The sequence below is a fragment of the Malurus melanocephalus genome, unplaced genomic scaffold (assembly GCF_030028575.1).
Source record: "Malurus melanocephalus ecotype Western Australia unplaced genomic scaffold, MMel_1.1 scaffold_287, whole genome shotgun sequence".
Lineage (NCBI taxonomy): Eukaryota > Metazoa > Chordata > Aves > Passeriformes > Maluridae > Malurus > Malurus melanocephalus.
This window is the reverse complement of record NW_026623519.1, coordinates 351,053-375,148: the sequence shown is the minus strand read 5'-3', so window position 1 is coordinate 375,148 and position 24,096 is coordinate 351,053. Positions and strand designations below refer to the sequence as shown.

The window sequence follows — 24,096 nt, the reverse complement described above, 5'->3', positions numbered from 1 at the left end:
CTCAGCAAAGCAGCAGACTGCGTGGAGCAGGGGAGGCCTTTGGAGGAGACACACAAGGAATGACGGCAAATCTTCCATGTACCCATTCCTGTAGCCACTTCTCAGTGTACTGAGGGTATTAGCATTAATCATCAAARTGTTCAGTGTAATTAGGCAGGTCTTTTTAGTTCTTCTCCAAGCTAGTAGTTTCTAGAATCTCCTGCAGAACTAAGTTCCACCAGCTAATTATGCACTGTGTGAAATATCCTTTCCCTCCACCATCACTTCACTTCAYGCACTGCCACATCACTCAGAGGATGGCATATGTGGATGCTTTTAACTCGCTTCCCTGCCACTGCAGAAGTCCAGGGAATCTCAACACACCTCCTCAAAGTCACAGCCAGTCAAAATCCATATGGCCAGAAATGGCTGGAAACCATGGCAAACTGCATCTCTTCTTGTCTATGTCAGAGCTCGGCAGCTCAAACGGGCTATTTTAGGATATGCTGACTGCTGAAGCCTCAAATCCAGTCATTCCCAAGCATTTGCTCACGTGTCACAGGAGACACATCTCAAGTTCTCCATGTACAGGCAGCGAGCTGCATCTTGAGCACAAAATAAGTGAAATAACCCAAGTCTTGCCCCCTCAGAACAGTGTGTGTGTCAGTTCAGCATGGCACAAACAGCACTGTGACTCTGTAGGACTCCACATGCCTTCCTTTCTGCCTAGCGACCTTCCCCCAGCCCACCAGGAACCACTTCGTCCAGGACTTTTTGACAGCTGTGGGAGCAGGAGTTGCTCCCCTCCAGCAGAATCACACCTAAAGCTTTAGGGCAACCAAGCCCTCAGTGTGGTCCACAGAAGGTTTTGCAAACACTGCSCAGTTGCTGAGGCATTATCAGCACATTCCCACCGATGGACAGTCTTGGAAGTGGGGTGGAGGGGTTACCATCATTTTAAGTGTGCCATTAAACACTGTTCACAGAAGAGCTGGCCAAGAGGGTGCTGAAAACACTGCTGGCAGCCAGCAGCTTGTCAGCACTGAGTGTGATAACAGGCACAGGCCAGTGCTGATGGCAGCAACCACTGAGTTCCCCAGTACAAACGGGGCTTCCAGGGAGTTGCTCCAACCCCAAGAACAGAAGCAGCCAACAATTCTGTAGCCTACCTAAAATTTCCAGAAACTGCCACCACTCAAGGTAAGAATTTCTCTATCACTTTGTTCAGCATCAGGATTTTTATGAGTTTTCAGTTACTGTATCTCAGATTTACTTGATGCAGGAAATCTGCTACTCTCCCTTGCTCATAGGAAGATATTCTGCCTTTTTAGGCAAGGGCAAGTATTCAGTGATGCCACCAGGAGCAGCAGAGTTGGTTTTCCCAGGACATTATGAAAAACCCTCCCCACACCCAGATGATGAGGGATTCTTTGTGAGCTGAAAACAAACCCCACCCTGTAGCCATAGGGCCAGGGAAAGCATATGTGTCAGCAGCTGAGGAGACAACAGTGAACAGTCTCTGCACCAGGGAGATGAGAAGGCATCATTAGGCTGGACTCATCTCCCAGTGAAAAATTCCAGCCCTTAGTCAACACTCTTTCCATTTGGACAGTGGCTGACAAGCAGCCAGCATCCAAGATTCACATCTTCAAAGCTACAATCATCATGAGTTTTAATAGCCAGATTCAATTGAAGTTATTTCCTCCCTTAAGTATGTACAAACCAAGATGTGGCAACATTATGCTAATACTGAAGAATTAAAGTCAAAATTGCTGGGAAACTTCTGTTGGCTGAGGTACAGGACAAGCTTTGCATGTTGGAGAAAGCTACTCCATATTCTATTTCACTGTTTAACATCGCATTATCCATAAGATTAAAAAAAAATCACATGAACATACACAGAAAAGGCTGTGGCAGGCTGCTCCCTCTGCATTAGCATTAAATTTGACAGTGGTTCAGCTGTTGCAGCACAGTCTGGTCTGATCTGGAGAAGAAGGGAAGTCCTCAGACTCCAAGCAGGCAATTAAGCAAATATTCTAACCTTCTAATCCCTTTGGGTAGGATGCTAGGAAGATTTGGAAAGCTTTGCTCATTGCTTGGATTTCGGAATGCTCCCACCTGAACCCTGAACCACCCCATGGACCCTGCAGAGCACAGAGCTTTCCTCCCTGSTGACAGAGGACACAGAGGAACATGCCATCTGTCCCCAGTGCCACTCCTCACATGGTTCTCTCAGAGGCAAAGCGTCCCCAGCTCTGTTTCCCCAAGAATTTCAAATATCGCAAGCACTCCCTGAACAATGGATACCCCAAGGGAGGGGGGATCTGGAGCAAACCCGGCCCTTTCTGGAATACTTCATTTCAGGAATTGAGCAGGCATCTGACAAAAGAACCACTGTGCAGCTCCAGCTCTGCAATGAAAGAACACAGCAGAGCCCAGACATGTACCCAGAGCCTTCTCCAAATGCATCTGAGGCTCCAGTATCTGTGACCTACATAGCTTCCAGCACCATCAAGCCTTCATCTCCACCGCTGTCTGCTTTCCCTGCAGGCTCAAAAACACCACAGTTCTGGCTCACRGGCCCAAAGAGTCCCCATAAGCTTTCAAGTTCAGAGCCCAGACCACCCCTTAGCCACAACTATRGGTGGCAGGAGGTGTACATTCAGAGGTGCAGTACCTGCCATAAAAGATCTGAGACTATTGATGAAAGGGACACAGGGAGAGGCCAGTACACAGCTCTATTCACCACAGCTAGTGAGCAGATTCAGTTTTGGGCCACCGAGCTGAAGGCATCGGCTTAGTCATGCTGTTCCCATGGCATTGGGACCTATTCCCCTCTGTCCCGCTGTCTGGAATTTGAAATGTGACAATGACTCCCTGGCCTTCCAAGGAGGGTTATCAGCAAACCCCAGCCTCCAGTAAAAGCATGAAGTGTCACCRGAGCATTCCCTGCTGCTTTCAGGAACCTGCTCACTGTGGAACAGACCATTTTCCTGCCTTAGAAGCTAAGTGCCAAAAGCCTTCTTGGCTCCGTTTCCCACCTTGCTTATATTTATTCCGGTTTCCAAATGACTGATCTCCTTTCCCTCCACTCTTTTCAATTTAGCAGTTGTGTGACTTCAGCTACAAAATAAATACCATTCACACCGAATTCAGAAATCTCAGGGTGTTCTGCAGGATATTCCAAAAAGTTTACTCCCAGGACTTCACCTGAAAACAGCAAGTACCACCCAGCAGGTGAGGCAGAGGCATTTTTGGTTTTCCTCATCTGTAGCTCAGCACTGAATGGCCGAGGGTGAATGGCAGGCAGTGAATTAGAGTGGCTTAAAAAAGGTGATGAGAATGATCCAGCCAGACTCTTTTSAAAATATTCCTGCAAGAGACAGTTTACCAGAGGTGCCTTTGGAAGAAGCCACTCCTTGCTCAAGCACCGCAATGGCACCTTCCTGAAATACAGTGTTCACTTAAGTCTCCCAGAGCCTGAAGGGCTTCCAGAGCCTGCTGGAAAACACATCAGCCCAGCTATTCCATAATGCAAGGGGCTGAACATATCATGAGCAGCGCTGAAAGAAGCCTATCCACAATGCTTCCCTTCCCTGCTCATCTTCAGTTCTCCCTTCCAGCACGTTCCACAGGGTACTCGTGCCCATGGCAGGCACCATAAAGAGCACAGGGGTTTTTAGGAATGCAAACAAGCTCCAAACAAGCACCTTTGCCAGTTCTTAAGTAACCCAACCAGGAACTACAGTGGGGCCACAGTAAAMATGTGGGGTCTGCTGGACTCAATCTGACAGAAAACAGTCCAAGTGACGTTCCAGATAGGAATTTATGAGGCTTTTGCTACAGGTTTTCAGAGTTACAAGCCTGCTCAAGAACTGTGTGCCAGCCTTTGAGCACACTCAGGTTCAGCAGGCTGGTAGTGCTCTAACCATGCCCATACCCATCCCTTCCCCTTGCTCCCAGCCCAGGGCCCAGTGCTCTGGCTGCTGCTGCAGCTCCAAAGCACACAGGGCAAGCTCTTCCTGCAAGGGCAGATGGAGGGAACAAACCAAACTGCTCCTTGCWGACACCTCCTCACCCAACCAAGGCAAAATGGTTTTGGAGAGAACTAGCAAGAATTCTCAAACCTGACTACCAAGAGCTGACACAGCAAGGAAAGGACGCTGCCATCAGCTCTCTGGGAAAAAGCCCACCTCCAYGCTTCTCTGAAAATCCCAGCCGAACTGTGAAGATTGCCCAAGGCTGGAGTTATTCCTCCACTTGGCCATCTCTCCACACTTGGCCTGGGAACAATTTTAGACTTGGAATGCATTACTGCATTCAAGCAGCCACTCCTTGTGGTGCCAGTTGTCTAACCCCCAGACCAGCTGTAGGATGAAATTCCTGGGAACAGCAAAATGCTAGTCTTTGGATGCTGGGCTTTCCAGGGCAGCCACCAGCTTGACCTCTGCTGTGATCAGCTCAAAGGCATTGCTGAGAACAGCTACCGTGGCCTCCCAGGACAGACTGGCCATGTCAGCTACTTGGGGTTAGTCCAGCAAGTGCTTTCACCTGAAGTGGCCTCRTGAAACAAGAACCACCAACCAAAAATAACCCAACAGTGAGCACAGACACAGCCCCAGAGCAGCACTGAGCTTCTAAGATACAAGGATTGGATCAAGGAGCATGTCTCCCACTATCTGCTCAAGGGGTTTGTGTGCCAGAAGAAATCCTCYATCCCACTATGGCAAAATACACCAGAACCTGGTGCCACCAAGGGGAACAWGGCTGGGAAGGACAGAAGGACGCTGCTCTGCCCTCGTCACTCCAGAATGAAGCACAGAGCACATCCAGACCCTCAGCACATACAGGGGTCTCAGTGTCACCTGCATTGGGACTGTGTACTTGGGGTCACTCCTGGTGTCTGTGACACCACATTGGGAAAAAAGCCAACCCAATCCCAGCTGCTACATTTTCCTGGAAAGCACTTTCAGGAAAATGTTGGGGCTGTTTATGTAGCAGAAGCCCAGTTCCAAAGGAAGTGCTGCCCAGTCAAGTTTGTTGGATCTGGGCCACATCAGAAGCCTCAAGACAGACACAGTAGATACTGACTGAAGATGAAGGTCACTGGAACAGGGTGACTGCACCAGACGTCTCCTCCGGAGGGCTCTGGCAGCCAGGCAGGAGCAACACTGTGAACTTGCTGTCAGCAAGAGCCTGATYCAGCAGGGAGAAGTCCTGTCCAGTGCTGGAAACAGGGAAGGCTTAAATTCCCACTGCAACCCAGGTTACTGGAGACCTGGAGCTCATATTGGAGGAGTAACTGTCCTCCTCAACACACCAAAAGAAAAGACTGCTTTCAGCTCTGTCACTGTGTGAGGGCAAGAAAAAGAAATGTCCTTTGTCCCCCAACAGCCTTTCCAAGGCCAAAACCAACAACAAATGCTTTTGAAGATAAATTAATGGTAAACGGTAGCAAGCAAAGAGGTAGGACCACAGCGAATAAGTGCCTTTAATTTTCATGACTGACTTCTCTTGCTTCCAGTGGGGCAGAGCTGGTGAAGAACTGGCAGCTCCTGCCTGGACCCCAGTCCGAGGAGGCTGGTGCACCCCAGAAACACACAGGACTCATAGTGCTGCTGCCCTGTAGCCACCACCCCCACAGGGCCCCCACGCTGCTGTAGGGTGGGGTTCCACCTGCTCCAGGAGCATCCTAAACCCACTGGAGGTGCCAGCTGCTCTGGGATTAGCCTCTTGTGGCCTTCCAGGGAGGCAGAGCAGCCTGGTCAGCCCCTCCCACAGAGCCCATTCCCACATGCTATGGCTGGTGCCTCCAGCACCACCATCACACCAACAACAAATCCCATTCTCAGGGGTGCTGCTATTCTTGTCCTAGACATGCAGCAGACCCAGGATGCCTACGAGATGACAGCAGACAAACTTCATACCTACAAGCCCAAAGCTTGAGATGGGTAAGACAAATTTGCATTAAAGCAGCCGAAGGAAAAAAAAAAAACCCAACGCCCTTTTAGCAAGAGATTCAATTCTATTCTGTAGCTGTAACCATGACACACAGTCCAGCCAAGGAAACAAAACAGCAACACGTTATTTTGGATACTGCTTTGTAAACAGATGCGTGGCCAGTTATCTAATTGTGGGAACATGGATGTGAGTAGGCTTGGAGGGAGCAGCAGAGCACTCACAGGGCTATTTCACTGCAAGCTCACAGTAGTTTGCATCATCTCCATCAAGAAATTTCCATGGACTCCAATGTCAGCAGCTTTTGCTGCAACACAATCTGGGATTATCCGTGAGGTACCCCCTCCCTTGGGTACCACAGGGCTGTCCCCTCCTACTCTGACCACTAACAGACACAACCACGAAGACAGTTACAGTAGCTATTTCCTCAGCTAATTGTTAATTACATTAATTGACAASACATCTGACTCAGCTGTTCTAGAGCCCGGTGGAAGCTGGGCCTCCTTCTCAGTGTAGCAGGAATGCCTTATCTGTGGGGAGAGGGTGTGACAGCAGTGAGTCACCTCACAGACACAGCAGGCCAGCCCTGGGACAGAGCTCACGCCAGCACAGCCTCTGATTGCAGGAGGATCACAGCAGGGAGTTGGTCCTGGCAGCGCTCCGGCACCACGGAGCCCACTGGTAAAACCCAGAGCAGCGCCAGACACAGGTGCTCTGCACCAGGGAACACAGCCAGCATCTCTGGATGGGACCCATGGTCAGAGGAACCCACCCAGGACTGCTGAGATCAAAGCAAAGGCTGGAGAAGAAGCCCAGGACTAGGATGGCACAAGGCAGAATATGAAACTGTGCTCACTGTCTGTACTGCCACACCAGTGTCACAGCCACAGTCCAAGGGACAGCAGCAGAGCTCAGAGCTGGGAACAGCAGAACCAGAGCCCTTTTCCTCCCACCTTCACCCGACCCCCTTTGGTGCTGAGCAGCCACTGCCCATGCTCAGGTGCCAGGTGGGCACACAGCCCCTACCCCAGTGTGGGGAGCTAGGGGGCTCAGGTCTGAGCTCTGTTAGCATTCCACTCATGAAGGACTGAAGATCCAGRTAACTTTTGGTTTCTCTAGGTCTGGAACCCAAGCATGGTGCAATTTGCAATACAACTATTATTCTGATGAGGTACCAGCTATCCTGAGAGTCAGGATGATATCCCAAATTCAGCACAGCCTCCCAGGGTGCTGGCTGCAGGACTCGTGCTTGGCACAGCAGTGTCTCCCCCAGGACTGTTCAGTTTGAGTGTTTCAGAAGTGCTCCCTGTTCAGAATTCAGGGACAGAGTTCARTGCCATGGCAGTGCTGAAGGAAACATCATTATACAACCTCCATGGGAGTTTTTGCTGAGCTGGTAAATTTTCCACAGAGCACCAGGACACCCCAATTCTGCAGGCACAGATGTGCACACACATTTCAGGAAGTGGTCAAGAATAGACCGAGAGGCTGAGTACTCCCTTCTAAACAAAAGCCACCCTGTAATGTGTCTTAAGGACTCCAGTCTGAGCATTCTCTTTGCCCTCTTCTGTAGTGATCTTAAAGCATGAACATGATTTAGGGGGAATTTTAACAGGGTATGAAGTCTCATGATCTCTGGAAGCCTCACCTTACCAGGCTGCCTTTCCTTCCATCAGTTCCATCCCAGGATGCCTGTCCTTTGCCTACCCAGGCTGACTGCAGCAGCAGCCCTCCTCMTCATCACATGTAACACTCTGAACACAGAGGAAAGCATAAGAGCACTTCGTAAAGCTAGAGATGGGCTCCCATGAGCAAATGATCCTGCAGTCCTTCATCCTGGCTGTTATCAGAGGAATAATGCCCTCAGGAATCTAAGGAGAAAACTGSTTTATGGTTTAGCCTCTGCCAGAATGAACCACTGGGCTTTCAGCTTTGGTTATTGYACTCCAGATGTCAGGAGTTTCAAAAACACTGAAGTTATTTGAAATTTACATTTCCCACATACAGTGTATATCCTCTGTGTGTCAGAATCGGAACAGTCCTTATTTCGTCAGGTGTCTGTAAGAGCAATAAAGTACAAAGAGCAATGCCATAGAAAAATAATTGCTCCTTCAGCAGGAAAACTCTTAGTCTGGCTGTAGGAGGTGTCAGTCAGACTCTGTCCTGCCATGTCCCACTGGCATTCAGAGTGTGCAYCCCCTGGACAGAGGGATGGTGACCTGCTGGCTCCCTGAAGGTGCCAGGGAACAAGAAGACAAACTGAGCAAACCAGAAGRCACAACCTGAAACTCTGGAGGGAGACCACACTTCAAAAAGCTCCAAACCACTACTAAACGTAGCTTTCCCAACATTAAGACAACCCATCTGTCCCCTTCCCTGCCAGTAGCCCTGTGAGTGTCTCTGCGCACCCCACCAATGTGAGTAACAAGCACCTGCTACCCCTCAAGACCAGAAACACAACCACAACACCAGCACACACCATAAATCACCTGCACCCTGAGGAGCAGGTGCAGAGCTGGAATCATACCACTTGAAGAGTAATTTCCTGTATGTTTGAGAATATGGGCCCAGATTTTCATGCTTTGGTGCCTAACASGATACCAGGTAGCAGTTCAGATATATTAAGCACTCTGCTTTATCAATACTAGAAAAATCAGACTTCCCAATCAGAAACTCTGTACTAAGGAAATTCACTCACTTATCTTACCAGTGAGACTTCACACAAAGCCAGCTAAGATATTTATTCAAAAATCTCACCTGCAAGAGGAAAAAGGGGCTCAACCTTCAGTTTTTAGTTAGTGGAACATACAGAAACTGCAGAGACCAGAGTTCCATATGCACAAGTTCCACTGCAGAACATGCAGTTCCCTCCTTAGCAGCTCCCTGCTGGGCTGTTTCCTTCCTACATTTCTGACTGCTATGTGAAAACCCTAACTCTGACCTTCACCACTTTGAGATGGAGGAAAACAGCAACCAGAAGAGTTCAGAACTGCAGTCAGTGCTTCCCAGCAAGAGAACTCCACTGGCAGCCTTCCGAGCCTGTGCACTGGACCTTGACGCATTACACGAGGTCAGCTCCAAATCAAGGCGGCCATAAGCACCATGCTCCAAGAACAGAGACAGGTCTGGCAGAAATCAGCTGTGGTACTGATGGATGGGCTCGGAGAACCTCAGTACAAGAGGCCAACTGAACAGCAGCCACTGCCCCTTCAAATAAAGAAATCTGCTGGTAACCTGAAGCCAAGTGCACGGAGAGAACAGGTGGAGTATGTGAGCTTTGGTGTAAGCATGGCACAGCACAGCACAAGTATTCCCAARCCAGCTTCCTCCTGAATACATTCCCTCTCCAGGAAAACCTCCAAGGACTCAGAAAACCTGGCAATGAGCTTAATCATAGGTTATGCCTTCTGGAGGTTACTCAGAATCMCAGAAAGATTTGGGTTGGAAGGGACTTTAAAGACCATCCACTTCCATCCTCATTACASAGGCAGGGACACCTTCCACCAGCCCAGGCTGCCCTGTCTCTTTGGCCAGGTGTGCAGGCTTTAAAGTTTACTGGCTTTTCCGAGTTTCTGGAGATCCTGCCAACAAGATTAAACACCAGCAAGAGTTAAAATGTCAGTTCAGCTTTCAGCACCAGGAGCACAGAGGTGTGTGACAGCACTGCCAGCTGTGCTTCCCTCCAAGCTTCAAAGTTTCTCACAGAATTGCACAGCACAGTGCAGCAAGTCTGCCTAAAATATGCAAATACCATTGACACACAAGTGATTCATGGCCCTGAAGTTTGTCACCGGCTGGACAAGCAGATCTTTAAGACTGAAAGCACCAAGTGCTCACCCCACAGGAGAACCCAGGGCTCACGGAGGTATTGTATCCTCCTTCTGCTGACGGGTTAGAAAAGCACAGACAATATAAAGAGCAAATGCATTTCTCTCCAGAGCAGCAGGAGGGACTCTCGTCTTTTGCCCCTCACTGACCAGCAGTGACCACCTCACAAGAGGTGAGGTGACGCCCAGGGAGAAGCCCTGCTCTGTGGGGCAGCTTGCCCAGGTGGGAACCTGAAGCTTCCATACATTGAGGAACTTCACTTTTCTACTCATGTACTTCGAAGCACCTGCCAGCTCTGCAGCCTCTCTTCTTCTGTTTGCTCTGAGCACAAATCCATACTTGTTAACCTCTATCTCTGGGTGATGCTTGCAGGAGCTGTCACCTGTATATGGGTACACAAGGCCATGGCTGCAACATGATCAGGCAGCTCTGGTTTCGCAGCCTTTATCAGAGATCGCACACAACAACGTGATGCTTGTCTCCAGGTCCTGGCTTGCAGCAGGCAATCTGTTGGCTTACAATCTGAACAAGCACTTGGTGTCACAACCCTGAACCAGCTCCTGCTGCAAGAATGCCCAAGACTTCAGTGCTGGGAAGATGCCCAGGCAGACTTGTAGCAATTTCACTACTTTTGTCTTTCAGGCAGGAACACTATTTCCCTCTACTGAGCGATTTTGGCAGCTATTCTACAGAAACTGTCAGCGGCCATGCACCTACTCTTCCCTTTAAAGTCTGTACACTGCTTACCACCCTGGAGGCAACCATCTCTTAGAAAAATAGATAAATATTTCGATAATACCTAAAAAAGATAAACACAAAAAAATAAAAATTTATTTTAAAAGGTCTGAATTTCAGAGAACGCATCAGAACACCACATTAATTTGCAGAATATGAGAGTTTATATTATTTTCTTTATTACGGTTGCTGTTCCCACCCTCAAGCACTTARCTTGCCTTGGTGGACACCTCCACTTTTCCTTCTCTTCCTTTTCCAGAGGCTGGCTGAGCCCACCTGAGGGGTTCAAGGAACCTGTGGGTCCTGAGGGAAGGGGTTTGGCACAGGGTAAAAGACATCACCCAATGAATTTGCAAGGCCCAAACACCTGCCCTGCAGCCCAAGGGGAAAACAGGTAACAGTTAATTCTCCAGAGCACAAATCCGGGGAATAAGGAACTCCACACAGTCTTATTCTGAGAGAATAAACCATTTCATAGCCACTTGCTCATGTAATAAAGGAATTTGATGAGGTTAACTGTTTAGACAAGCCCATGAGTAAGGACAGAAGGACTAGTTTCCTTCCAGGAAGCAATCTATTCATAGCTTTTAATGGAAATCTCCAAGTACTTGGGAATTAGTTGTTTTGTTGTATTAAGGAAAACTTCATCTCACTCTTCCCATAGATATAGCTCTCTACACACACTGAAAATRGAAAACATGCTAAAATACAGCTAAACCTACAAACCATGCACAGTTTGGAGAGGAGCTTTTAACTGTTTCCTGAACAGAATCCGTCTGCACACTGCAGCCACACATAGTGTCAGTCTCTGACCTTCATGCAGTTATTTTCTCCTCTTCAGTAGCCAGGGCACTGRAAGTCAGAGTCAAGCCTTGGAGTGTTCTCACAGCCACCAGGACAGATGAGACCAGTGCCAGGAGAGAAGAAAAACGGGTCCTACCCGCTATGCTTTTTGAAGCAATGCTCGTTAAAAAAAAGGTTTTAGCATCTTTAACCAGAGAGCAGCTAGTTTAAAAACAGCAGCACTACAAATTAATATGATTTGAGTGCAACTGGCCTTTGAGTCACATTTTTCCCCTAAGCAGGACACATATCAAATGTTTCAAGGAAAAAATGGGTTTTTTTTCAGACAAGGTGAAAAAAAACCTCTGTCTTCATGCTATGAGCTGTTGTAGCCTTTCATCCTAAAGACCCAGCAATTCAGTAGAAAAACTAGGGGAAAAAAAAATAAATAAAAGAAGAGTCTGCCAGCAGAACTGCTGCAAAACAGTTTTGATCCTTTCAGGAAAACAGCCAAAAATTTCTCTTGCACTGAAAAAGTCAACTTGTTTCAGCTTCCACATTACATGAAGTTTTGTCCTTTTTGCTTGAATACAAGGTTGCTTAAAGCAAGCAAAGCTGAAGGGAGCTATGTACTTGCCAAGGAAGTGTCAGCCCTGAGATGACAACTCGGAGCAGCCCCAGCCAAACTGTGCCATGCMAGGAGTCCCTGCTGAGCAGCAGGACCAGCACCCAGCACTAGGAGAGCACCCCAATCTCACCCCCAGAGACCCCACAAACAGGGAAATATGCAATATCAAACATTACAAACAGCATAGTTACAGGTAACAGGCTACTGTGATGGGTATGACAAAGCCCCCTATCAAAACCAAGAAGTAACTGCAAAGCATCAGCTCCCTGCTTGCCAGGCCAGGAACTGACACCATCCTGCCTGCCATTAATCAGGAGGAAGTTAGTTAATATTTGAGCAGGATATTACAGCTCAAGGCAGAGGTTTGAGTACACTGTGCCATGCTCTCAACTAGACTCCTTACAAAACAATTTAAAAAAAGCTGAAGACAAATGCACGGCAAAGACTGTACAGAGTGAAACACATATAGTGTTTCGGTGACAAATCATGGTATTCCAGGAAACAGGAAGGAAGTGCCCAACGTTTTGGCAAAGAGCAGAATTAAGCCAYAAAATAAGTCAAATTCTCTGCTAAATCCTCATCTCTGCTGAGCTCACAGAGACCATGTTGGCTTTCCTGGTCTTATCACCCAGCTCTCAGTAGCCCAGCTAATCCCACTGGGTGCTTTCCACCGAGGAAACAGTGTCTCAGAGGTGTTGAGAAGGCAGGAGACCAGAAAAGTTTTTGCAAGTCACACCCTGGTGAGAGAGCAGCTTTTCTGACTGATGTCAGAGCTGACAAGCCTCAGAGTACCTGTTCCCCAGCCCAGCAGCAACACGTCCAGCGCTGTGCCCAGGATGTGACCCAGTGAGTGCCTGGGATTTTTGCACAAGCATCAGCCAGCAGGCCCAGCAACTGCTGGAGATTTGGGACTTGCTGGTGTTTATTCAAGTCAGCACACACTAATAGATGGAGACAGGTTTGAGAAGGTGGGTGTTATTAGATCTTTTCTGCCACCATTACAGCTGTAATTCAGCTCATTTCAAAGCTCCATATCTTCCCTGAAGTCCACTGAGCTGCTCTGCTTTCTGCTCCCAGCAATTGATTACTGGGGTGGATGGGGTGAGAGGAAACATGTGCAACTGCCTCGCAGCCACTTTTCAGTGATGCCACATCTGGTGACATCACAACTGTCTCCATGGTGACAAAGCAACACAACTGAATTGAAACAGGAGGAGGCCAATTAGAACAAGAAAGCTCTTTTGTGACTGGAACCATAGTAATTAGCAGAAATAAGAGAYGCCGTTATAAAAAAGACATCGTTGTAACAATAAAAACCTTGCTTTTAGTTCGCTGGTGAACCCCAACCCCCAAACCATATATTTATATATCTATCTATATGCACATATATAGATACCTCCCTTCTAGATGGAAAACCCATGATATCACTAGCTGCATTCCCAGCTCCACAGAATGCTGAGCACAGCCTAGGTCCAAGAGATCACTTTTCATCTCCCCTCACGTCAAATTCTCCTCTCCAGTGGAGCCTGCTCTCATGCCTAAAAGGCTGCTCAGCCCTTCAGTTCAGGCAGAGCCCCCAAGCCGAAGCGCCTTTCAGGCTGTCACAATTAGCACACACACACACACACGGGTGGAGGTGCACACACAAAAGAAAACAATGCCAGGCCTCCAATCCGTAGTGACTCGCACCAGCCAAGGCTCCACCTTCAGGGATGAAGCACACTCAGGGTTTGGAATGGATGATATGAACAAGATCAGGACCCTCTAAATATCTACGTATTTTTATTTTCAACCTCTACATGAGAGACACACAGGAGCAATCTCAGCTAGTGCCAGTTAAGCTGTGACAGTGCCAAATCTGAGTCCAGCTGATCTGCACTCACCATCCTATGGTACATGTTAATCAGGAAGCACTTTCTGCAGCCCCAGAGATAAGGCAGCTGCTCTATTGCTCCAGAGTGGCCAGGAGCAACACACAGCTCTAGGAATTCCCTAGGGAGAGCAGCCTGCTGGGAGTGTTCCRCAGTCAGGATCTCAGCCTGAGGYAGCTCCACTTCAGCCATACATTCAGCCCATTAAACACCGGTGACATGCCGTTCACTCACCATATTTTCGTTTCCTTAAGCAAACCTAAAAGCTGCAGCAGGCAAAGAACAAGCTGAGTGTAAACTTCCCAAAAAAGCAAGCTTGAAGATGTGAGGCACAGCACAAAGTCAGGGCACCTGGTGCGAGGAGTGCAGCACCAACACAGCTACTGGAGCACAGCAACTCTACACACACTGGAGGTTAAATCTTCACAGGTAATGCTGCTTCCCACAACTCCTGGGATCTGCCCTGTTGTGCTCCTCTCCTGCAATTCCATGGGAAAGCGAGGCATTCACTGCTGGCAGGGCAGGCAGAGCACACAGGTCCCTAGTACTGGAACACTCACGGCATGTGGAGGCAGGGCAGCAATGTGCTTGGCAGCTGTTCTGTGATAAGAGGCACAGATGCCTAAAACTGAGTCACCTTAAAGAAGAAAAGAAATGCTGAAAAGCATCACATCACAAGAATTAGGACATATTAGATTTAAGAGTACCCTCAGCAACTGCAGCAGAAGCATTTTTCAGCCATAATCGATTCAAGTGAGACTGTACACGACACCCTACATCTTTCAGGTGAAGTTATTTCACATGCAGCAGCAGAACTTGAGGTAAGGCACTGACAGTGACTGGGGTTCTTGCTGGGATTCACCACTAAAAATGAGCCATCCTCTGGCACATGCCTGAGAAATKGGACAGTGGGACTTCCTCAAGGCTCTATCACCTCTGAACAGTTGGTTCAAAGAGCAGACACCTTTCTGTGCAGCTGCACCCTGCTGTGGCTTCAGCTTCCACAAGCTGGAGATTGACCCTTCAAAAGGCATGAGTTCATTTTTTAGTACATTCTGGACTCTACGTTCCTGCTACACAAGCTCGTTTACCCAGAATTGCAATCACATGCACTTGCTGCCTGCACACACCATCACCCACACCCAGAGCATGTTTGGTAACAGAGCAAGAACTAGCACAGAGCAGAAAACATGATTTTCTGGGTGAACCAGGCCCAGCACCAGTAGAAAATGCCATTAGCTACAGAAGGGAAAGAAACCAGGCAGAGGCAGAAATAACAGCTTTGGAAATAACCAGCCTCTAAAGTTATTTTTAGAGCTGCCTCCCCCAACACCCAAGATATTCAGAGCTGTTTAAAAAAATATGAATCAAAGGTAAGCGCACAAAAAGCAGTGCCAGGAGAAAGAAGACTGTGCTTCAAAGTTGTTGCTGCCATCAGCAGTGATGGCTGGCCTGGTCCTGTTCCATTCAGGGCAGCCTTGTTAGCCTGGCTCTGCTTTGCTGTGCTCAGGGATCCAACCGACSTGTGGCCGGCACTGCAGGATGGTGGCAGCCAGGCACTGCTGTGTTTGGGAGTGAGCACAGCCTGGATGGGGGAAAGGACAAGCAGTGCTTCCATCCCCTTTGGACAAGCGCAGTCATCACAGAATCAATTAGGTAGGAAAAGACYTCTGAGACTGAGTCCAGCCTGTGACCGWACTTGTCAACTAAASCACGGCTGAGTGCTACGTCCAGTCTTTCCTTAAACACCTCCAGGGATGGTGACTCCACCACTGCCCTGGGCAGCCCATTCCAGTGCCTGACCACTCCTTCTGTGAAGAAATACCTCCTGATGTCCAACTTAAACTTCCCCCGGTGTAGCTTAAGACTGTGCCCTCTCCTCCTGTTCCTCCTGCCAGGGAGCACAGCCCAACCCACCCCCCCCACCTGCCCGCTGATGTCAGGGAGTTGTGCAGAGCCAGAAGGCCCCCCTGGAGCACCCCCCAGCTCCCTCAGCTGCTCCTGAGCCTTCCCGGGACAGCTGGGGTGACAGGCTGGGACTGTGTCCCCGCACACTGACAGAGCACAGGGCACTCTCCGAGCAGGAGCCGGAGCTCTCCCAGCACAGCCCGGTCCGGAAGGCTGCGCTCTGCCTCGGGCTCTCCACACTCGCGGGCCCCGCGCACCCTCAGCAGCCTCGCCCGGGAGGAGCCCAGCCCGGCCGGCGCTCACCTCGCCCTACGGCCCTGCTGCAAAGCGCAGCAGCCGCAAAGCGCGCCCGGCGCCGGGCAGGGAGCGCCCGGGCCGCCCCCAGCACCGGGACCTCCGGGACCCCCGCGCCCTCCAGCGCCCGGGGCCGCCTTACCGGCTCCCGCTGCGACCCCCGCAGCAGCACAGTCCCTGTCCCRTTTGTGCACCTGTGGGAAATCCACTTTGAGCACGACTCGCAAGCACTGAGCATCTCCCAGCTCCAGCCCGCGGCTCCCGAGGCCCAGCCGGCTCCTGCTGTCACAGGATCACAGAACCCAGCAGGTTGGAAAAGACCTTGGGATCATCGAGTCCAACCTTTGCCTGATCCCCKACTTTGCCACTGAGACCAGAGCACTCAGTGCCACTCCACTCCTTCCTTGGACACCTCCAGGGATGGGGACAGCCCCTTCCAATGCCTAACCACCCTTTCCATGAAGAAACATCTCCTGATGTCCAACTAAACAGCTCAGGGACTCTGCCCTCTCGTCCTGTTGCTGGTTGCCTCAGACCAGAGGCGGGTGCCCTGCTGCCCTGAAGAAACCATTCAAGACATTCTGTCTCCCTTTTCTCTCTTAAGCCTGCACATTTCATCAGACCTGATGCAGTACAAACAGGAATTAAAGCATCACACAGATGAACAGCCAAAATGCAAGGCTCCCTCCCGGCCGCTGCCCCGCGGGTCTGATGGAACTGCCAGACCTGTGTGTCCACCAAACCCTCCCACAGCTCGACTCACAGGGAGCAGCATTCACAGCAGCAGCCGCACGGGCACGGCAACCACAGCCACAGCCTCCATCCTTTCGTTTGCCTTCCCCAAAGTCCTGATCACCCTATCAGCCTGGTTCAGCATTTGACTCGAGCGAGAACAACTCCTGGGAAGGAGCARGGCTCAGAGCTGGCTGCCTCCCCTCAGCAGCTGGGCACTCTGCAGCACTCATCTGCAGCGAGGACCTCAATGGAGCAGCGATAAAAGCTAATGTGTGGCACCACACTACTGGTAGTGCAAGGGCAAGACGATTGCAGGGTGACAGTGATGCTGACACTGAACCTGTGCCAAACACAAAGGCCAACAGCAGCAGCACCATGGCCAAGGCAACAGGCTGCTGGTGAGCAGAGCTCTGCTTCCCAGCATCCAGGATTCCCCGCTCAAGGCCTGCCTCTTGGCACGCTGCAAACCTGAGCATCACTGAAACCCAATACCCTGGAAATTAAGTAGCTGCTTTGTCCAGAACCAGGAGCTCAGGATGTGCAAACACTGTCCAACACCCTTGTACTTSCAAGGGATCAGATGAAACAGCAGTTCAGGCACGGGGAGAAGTTCTCCAGCTTTATTTCACCAGTACCCATCTCCCCAAAGCCACCTTCTGMCTCAGGAAATTCCAGCCCAGGTAGTACAAGGCTAGGCATTATGGCAGACCTGCACTGCCAGGGAGCTTGCTGTGCTCAGAGCAGCCATGCCGAGAGGCCAGAATTCCCAGCCCAGCTCAGACTGGCAGCACCAGCAGCTGCTCAACGGAGTGCACCAAAGCCTGGAAGAGTTCCTGCAAAGAAATGTCGTGACTCGGGACCCCACGTTTGGGGCAAGCTGAGAGACTGAAAAGCCTCAGTGTTCGAACAAGGGAAAGGAGGGTTACCAACAAAGCAGTGACCCGAGAGCCCCAGCCATAGTGTGCTGGGCCACAACCTGTCCTGCACRTGCTCTTCTCCATGGAGCAACACTGACCAGGCTGGCAGCCAAGCAGGGAGATGGCTCCTAATGAGGGCCTTCAGGAGAGGCTGGGGACTCCCTTGGGGACAATTCCACAGCAGCCTTTGGGACACTTTCTCTGCCTTCAGACACAGAGAGTTGGCTTATGTGTAAGGCCTAAGAGGGATGCAGCATCCATGTTTTAACTTCCCAATGTTAACTTCCTGTTCAACGCAGCTATAGATACACCCACTCTGGGTAGGACGTTTAGGCTTGGAGATCCCTCCTGTACACAGCAAATGCCTGGCTGGGCTCTGTTCAGGTAGATCTCAGCCACTTCCAGAATAGAAACAAAACAAGACAAATAGTACTTAGAAGTTTTGACTACTCTTATGAAAAAAAACTTGCAATAAAAATTTCCTTTTATCAACTTTAAATACCTTTCAGCTTTCATCAAACATCACCTTGCACTATGACWGTGCATCAGCAGAAAGGCATAAGCAGCTTCTGATCTCCATTTCAATTCCAGCTCTGACAGACCTGCACCACAGGTAAGAATTTAACTTTGAAACATTCGCCACTCAGGTTTCTCAGTCAAACTTCAAACTGGAGAGACAAAATAGCAGTTTAAGCTTTGATCTCTTGGAACTAGGTTCAGAAAAGATTACTGCAAATGAAACCTGGATTTCTTAATGAAGAGCACTAAACAGGATATACAGGATTGATTGTCAACACATCCTTGATGTAAATACCAGTGCTAAGGTTTAAAATTTATGTACATTCACTGTTTCCTTTTTGAGCACTGCTGCCTGATGCACCAAGCCACAGCCTGGCTGGGCTGAATCCCTTTAGAGACTGGTTTCATTTTCTTGGTGTTCCCAGAGGARCTGACAAACTCCACTTACTGAGACCCTGCATGCACTGTCTGCTCAAGTGATGCTGCAGCACCYGTGTGGGCATCAAGCACGCTGCCTGGGTCTCAGCAGGGGCATGTGGCTTTCTGCCTTTATTGGCAATTCACACTGCAAGACTAAGTGCAGCACCAAGGAGGGAAGGACATAATAATCAGAACTCAGCTGTCTTCCTAARTGTACAGAAATTTGGGAAGAGGTCTGGCAGTGCATAACCCACAGCCCTGTCCTCAATGGAAATTAATGGTCCTGGGGGACCATTAACTCCCCGGAAATGCTTGTCACATTCTGTGACAGCACAGTAGCAGCCCACAYGGAGCTATGCTGATACTGGGACTGCCCTACCTTAATGCTGCCTGTTAATTAGAGGCCAGACCCATGTGAGCAGGTGGGTCTGAGCACTTACCTCATAGTTTTCAGTGGAAATCACAAAAGCTTTCGCAATGGTGCTATTTACATTTACCTGTCAGACCCTGGCAGAGCAGCAGTGAAGCTCAGGGCTGAGGCCCAGCTCAGGACTTCAGCCATGGGGCTGTTGTTCCTCTTGCTTCTCCAGGGGACAGAAGACTGGTACTTAATGCACCCATCTGCACCAAAGGGTCAGCAATTAATTAATTYTGCAAGACAAACTGAAGCGGACAGAATTTCTAAATATTTCCTCCTCTCCTAAACTGGCCCATCTGCAAATACTTTAACTTTCACTTGTTTAAAGACAGCYTATGTTAAACCCTGGTGTCATTCTGCATCCCACTTCTTCCTCTCTCCAGGTGGAACACCAGCAGGGAAAGGAAAGAAACTAATTTTTTCACGAGCTCTTCTGGAGAGACCCGATATTCACCATTCCGAACTCCAGTCCTCACAGAACTTTATCTGACAGCATGAACTCTAATCGTCTTTCATAGCAAACAGCAATCATACTTAGCACTGCACCCCTCCCTTTTAAATCTGCTCTGATAGGAAACACACTGACAACTTTTCACTGCAGAAATTAAAATGGATTTTTCTTGAACAAGGCCACCCGCCTGCACAGCCCTAATCCTTCCAGCTCACATATGTCTCTGTAACTTGCACTGCGCTGAATCCAATTATGCCTCCTCAATCCATTAAAAAAAAATTTGAGGCTGTTGTGCAGGTTGCACAGAGCAAGAGTATCAGCTGAAGAGGCAGAACCAAGCCCTGCTGCACCATGGCTCTGCAGCCTTTCCTCTGCAGGTGTGCATGAAGAGGGTTACGAGAAAAAGTGTCATAGAGTGACTTCCACAGAGCCCAATGACCAGTTCACTCCAAACTATCCCAGTCTGGGCTCAAACAACAGGAAAATTCATTCAGGAGACAAGAACCGACACACAGCTCTTTGTAAACACCTGGCAGTCATTAGTTATCCATGAAAAGCTTTCAAAGTTCTCTTGTTCTGGCAGCATGCACAGCTACGAACGCTCTCATGGAGCAGCAGGTCTCCCAAGCATCAGGCTGGAGCAGCACAATAAGCTCGAGCTGAGCAGTCAGAAGTGGCTACAAATCCGAACTGCACACACTGATTAAGCACCCAAGTATCCAACGACTGACACAGAGCTGTGAGTAAAACAAGCTGATAGCGTGCGCTGGGACACCAGCTATGCTCCCACACAGGGACCTGTGGGGCTCCCAGCATGATGTGCTTTGCCAAATCACATTGGATCCTACAGATGACAACCCACATTTCACAGAAACCAAGTTCTTCCATTATCACCTGTGCTGCTCAGGGTCTCCTCATCCTTTCCAGGCTGGCACAGTGCACAGTAGTTACAGTCCGGCACTTCCAAGGCCACGCCACACATTCCGGGGCCCTCAACAGCACCCCAAACTTGCAGTGCCACAAGCAAAGTGGGACAGCAAACTAGATGCAAAAATAGCATGTGGCAGTTCAGCATCTGCACCTTAAAGATGAGTTTTTAGCTTTTCCACACCTGTCAACAACAGACAAATTCTGCAGATAACCCTCCTCTGAGTATCTGGGTAGAGACACACATCAATACTTCATCTGAAAGCCAAACAGACTGAATTTGATCAATAATTACACTTACTTTTCTCCACCCCTTCAAGAACATGTAACTTCACAGCACCAAATGCCTGTTGGAAGAGCAATTACCAGCAAAGTAATTTGGACCCTCTGGAGTCAAGTCTGCCAACTTACACAACTTGGCAATCTGGCTTGTTATCATCCCACATGATTGGAATTTATTTTAGGATTCAATGCCACATGCTGTGGGGTTTTTTTCCCTCCCTCTTCTTCTTTTCCTCCCCCAAGTGACAATCTACAGCCTAGGATTCAGAGGTCCTAATTCCATTCCTCTCTCAAAGACATTTCCTGCACATCTTGGGGTCAAGGTCTTTGCAGAATAAGTAGTATTAGTCCTACCAAAAGCATCCTGCAAACAATCCTCCTTGAGCCTCTCGATCAAGACTGGAGTGAACATTAAGAGCTACAGTTACACTCTGCACACAACCATCCGTAACATCCCCATCCTCCTGCAAGGCASACCAATGCCGAACCACACCTGCGGCTAAAATCAGGAGGGATTCAGCCTCAACTCCTGCACAGGGCGGGCAGCTCAAGGCTGGGGTGCCACAGCAGGTACCTTCAGCCAGGACCTGTTCTCCCAGGCTAAAAAAAGAGACTTTTCAGAGCCAGCTCTGGCCGGGAGGTGCCAGCTCGCTGCGCTGCGAAATGTCAGCCTTCAGCTCCGTGCCTCGCCCAGACAATTCCCTTTTCTTCTCCAGGGGAAGAAGAATCCGAACGCCTCTCCAAAGAAAGGGCCCAGGTCCCTCGGCGGGGAACGCGTTCAGTGAAGCGCCGCTTCCTTCCGTGCGGCACTCGGGGACTCCTTACGGGCTTGAAGCACCGGGCCGGACACCGGCCTGACCTCGCACGGCCACGGTGGGACGGGCATAGCGGGGCTGCACCGGGGCAGCGCTCACCCCCGCCCGGGCCCGGCTCCCCGCGGCGCAGGCGGCATGCGGGGGAGGAGGAGGTTGGAGCAGCCCCCACAGCCTAGCCTAACCCGGAGCCGAGCAGKGCGGCCCCGCCGCGGCCGCGCAGCTCCCACGGAGGCCCGGGACGCGCGTGGGAAGCGGAAGGGGCGGCGAGCCCGGCAAGCGGCGGAGCAGCGGCAGCAGCGAGGGAGGGAGGGGGCGGCACCCCCTCCCGCAGCCATGCAGGGCCCGGCTCGGCCCCCCGCCCGCGCGGTCACTCACATTGCCTGAGGAGCTCCAGACACAAAGCCATGGGAGACACAAAGAGGGGCGGAGGGGACCGAAGAGACGGGGGGGCGCGGGGCGAGGGCACTCGGCCCGGCCTGGGTCCCGCGGAGGGGAGGAAGAGGAGGACGAGCCGCCGGCGGGGCCGCTCGCGGTCCGGGGCCGCTCCGGCTGCTCGTACGGCCGCCGCTGGAGAAGGGAGGAGACGCGCAGAGCCGCCACCGCACTCACCGCGCCCGCCCGCCGCTCCGGCCGCGCGCCCGGGCGGGGCCGCGCATTAAGCGCCCGCCCCGCCCCGAGCCCGCCCCGGCCCGGCCCCGCCTCGAGCCCCGCCCCGCCGCGCTCCCACAGCCCGGGTCCCTCCGCCCCGCCGGACACGCGGCGGGTGCCCTGGACTCGGCCGGGATTCCCGGCGCTGCCCAGAGGGGACACGGGCGGCGTCCGCCGCTGCCGCACCGGCGCTGCCGCGGGGGGAGCCAAGCGCTGCTGAACAAAGCGRGGGCCGCTCCCACCCCATGAGGGAGCTTTGTCTCTTTGTCGCAGCAGCCGCGGTGACATCTTCCTCAGCGCGGCCCCGGTCCCACCCACGCGCGACCGTGGGTTTGGCGGAAAGAGCCCCTCGTGTCCCCCCCGCTCCAGCCGCTTCTGCCCYCGCAGCGGGCGCGGTGGGACCCCCGTGGCTGGCGGGTGCAGGGGCGCAGCACTGCCGCCACGCAGTGGAACCTGAACTCCTTCAGGTTCGCCGGCAGGAACCTTCGGGTGCAGAGGGAAATACATGGAAAAGAAACAAGTGCGACGAGGAGGTTTCCTTCGTGGGTGTGTTCCCCTGGTCCCAGATTTGCTGGTGGAATTCTTCCCCGCTGGGCACGGGGATAAGGAGTCGAGTTTTAGCGGGTGCGGGCGCGGGCGGGACTATGCCTTGTGCCTCCCCTGGGGCTGCCTGAGCAGGGCTGATGGAGGATGGAGGTGCAGAGGGAAGCGGGGCTGGCACAGCGTGGGGCTGTGGGAAGAGCCTGCTCGGGCAGAGCCACCCGGCTTTGCACCCTGGGCACAGCCACGCTAGTGCTGGATGAGCAACCAGCTCCATCCCTCTGATCCTGCGCCGACACACGGAGCTGAGCACAGGGCTCCCCGCTGCCCGGGGCTGGGGACAGCTGTGCGATGCTAGAGCCACCCTGTGTAGGGTGTGACCGAGACGGGCAGCGGGTGCCCACCAGCCCAGCCTGGTGTGGGCACTGGTGAGTGGCACTCAGCCCTGGGCAGGGCTCATGGCTGTGCGGGCAGTGGTGCTGCCGCGTGGCTCCTGCCAGCAGCACGTGTGCTGCCCGGCCCCTTGCCGTTACCATCACTGCTTGATGCTGTGATTTATTGATGGCTCACTGGGCTCCCCGCACTCGGAGAAGGGCTAGTCTGCAGCAAGGAGCCATCAAAGCGTCGTGGGAAACAGCGCACTGAGCTCAAGTGCTGCCGGCTCCGCAGGCAGGGCTGAGCCACCGCCGCCCTCGGCATTCAGCGACCGAATCGCTGCGGATTTGCTGCTTCTGCTCTTGGAAACAGCAGCACAATGGGGCTGAAGGAGGATTTGGTCATWGAGTCAGCCCTGAGCCTTGGGACCCTCAGCCTAGGGCATCCCCACTCTGCTGCCTACCAAGGAAAAAAGGAAACTTGTTTTCAGTCCAACGTCTCCCAGGTGGCTCTGAACTGCCAATCTTTTCCTGAATCCTCAGAAACACCCCCATGGCTCAGCAGATGGAAAAGATAATGGGAAAGCATGAAGGAGAAGAAAGGCAACCCAAACCAAGACGTACACAAAGAAACACTCATTTGCCTGTACTGTCTGATATCCTGAAAATGCCCCAGGCTGTTTGCAGAGCCTCACTCAACCCCACCCGGCCCTGCTCTTCAGGCACATGTRTGTGTCTGTCTCAGCTAAGGCTGTCGTTGGTCGCTGCTGAGCTGCCCCAGTGATGGCACAAGCCCCGTGGCCATAGGGAACTGCAGAGCGGGGCTGAGCATTGCCGACAGTGGGGACACAAGGGTCACCTGTGACTGTCTGGTGTCAGGGCAGCTCTGCTCACCTGGCTTACAAGGATGGCCAGTGTGTGGGAATGCCACCAGGCCCCTCGACCTGAGGAGAGACCTTGAGTGTCTGTGTCCCTGGAACATTGCCCTCCAGCTAGCTCTCCTCACAGACAGAGCACAGCACCATGCATGSACTCCTGTTGCTGCCCTCTCAGAGGCTCTGCATGA

The 24,096-nt window shown here is 51.4% G+C and overlaps 1 protein-coding gene and 1 long non-coding RNA gene across 4 annotated transcripts in view; both read right to left on the bottom strand.

Annotated features, from left to right (window-relative positions):
• LOC130579690 (uncharacterized) overlaps positions 1 to 21,221 on the bottom strand; it is a 31,940-nt gene extending 10,719 nt beyond the window's left edge. The window contains exons 1-2 of the long non-coding RNA XR_008966042.1: positions 21,147 to 21,221; positions 19,073 to 19,196 (exon numbers count right to left, since the gene is read on the bottom strand). This is a non-coding gene — a long non-coding RNA (uncharacterized LOC130579690). The remainder of the gene's footprint in view (positions 1 to 19,072; positions 19,197 to 21,146) is intronic.
• The window catches only part of DLGAP4 (DLG associated protein 4), a 70,852-nt gene that overhangs the window by 19,330 nt on the left and 27,426 nt on the right, over positions 1 to 24,096 (bottom strand). Inside the window, exon 1 of one of the 3 annotated variants that reach the window (XM_057376670.1) lies at positions 21,844 to 22,071. The exons of the other annotated variants lie outside the window; for them this stretch is intronic. Coding sequence (XP_057232653.1) covers positions 21,844 to 21,874 — 31 coding nt within the window. The 5' untranslated portion in view covers positions 21,875 to 22,071. Of the gene's footprint in view, positions 1 to 21,843; positions 22,072 to 24,096 lie in introns of those variants that run through there. 3 annotated transcript variants of the gene reach the window in all.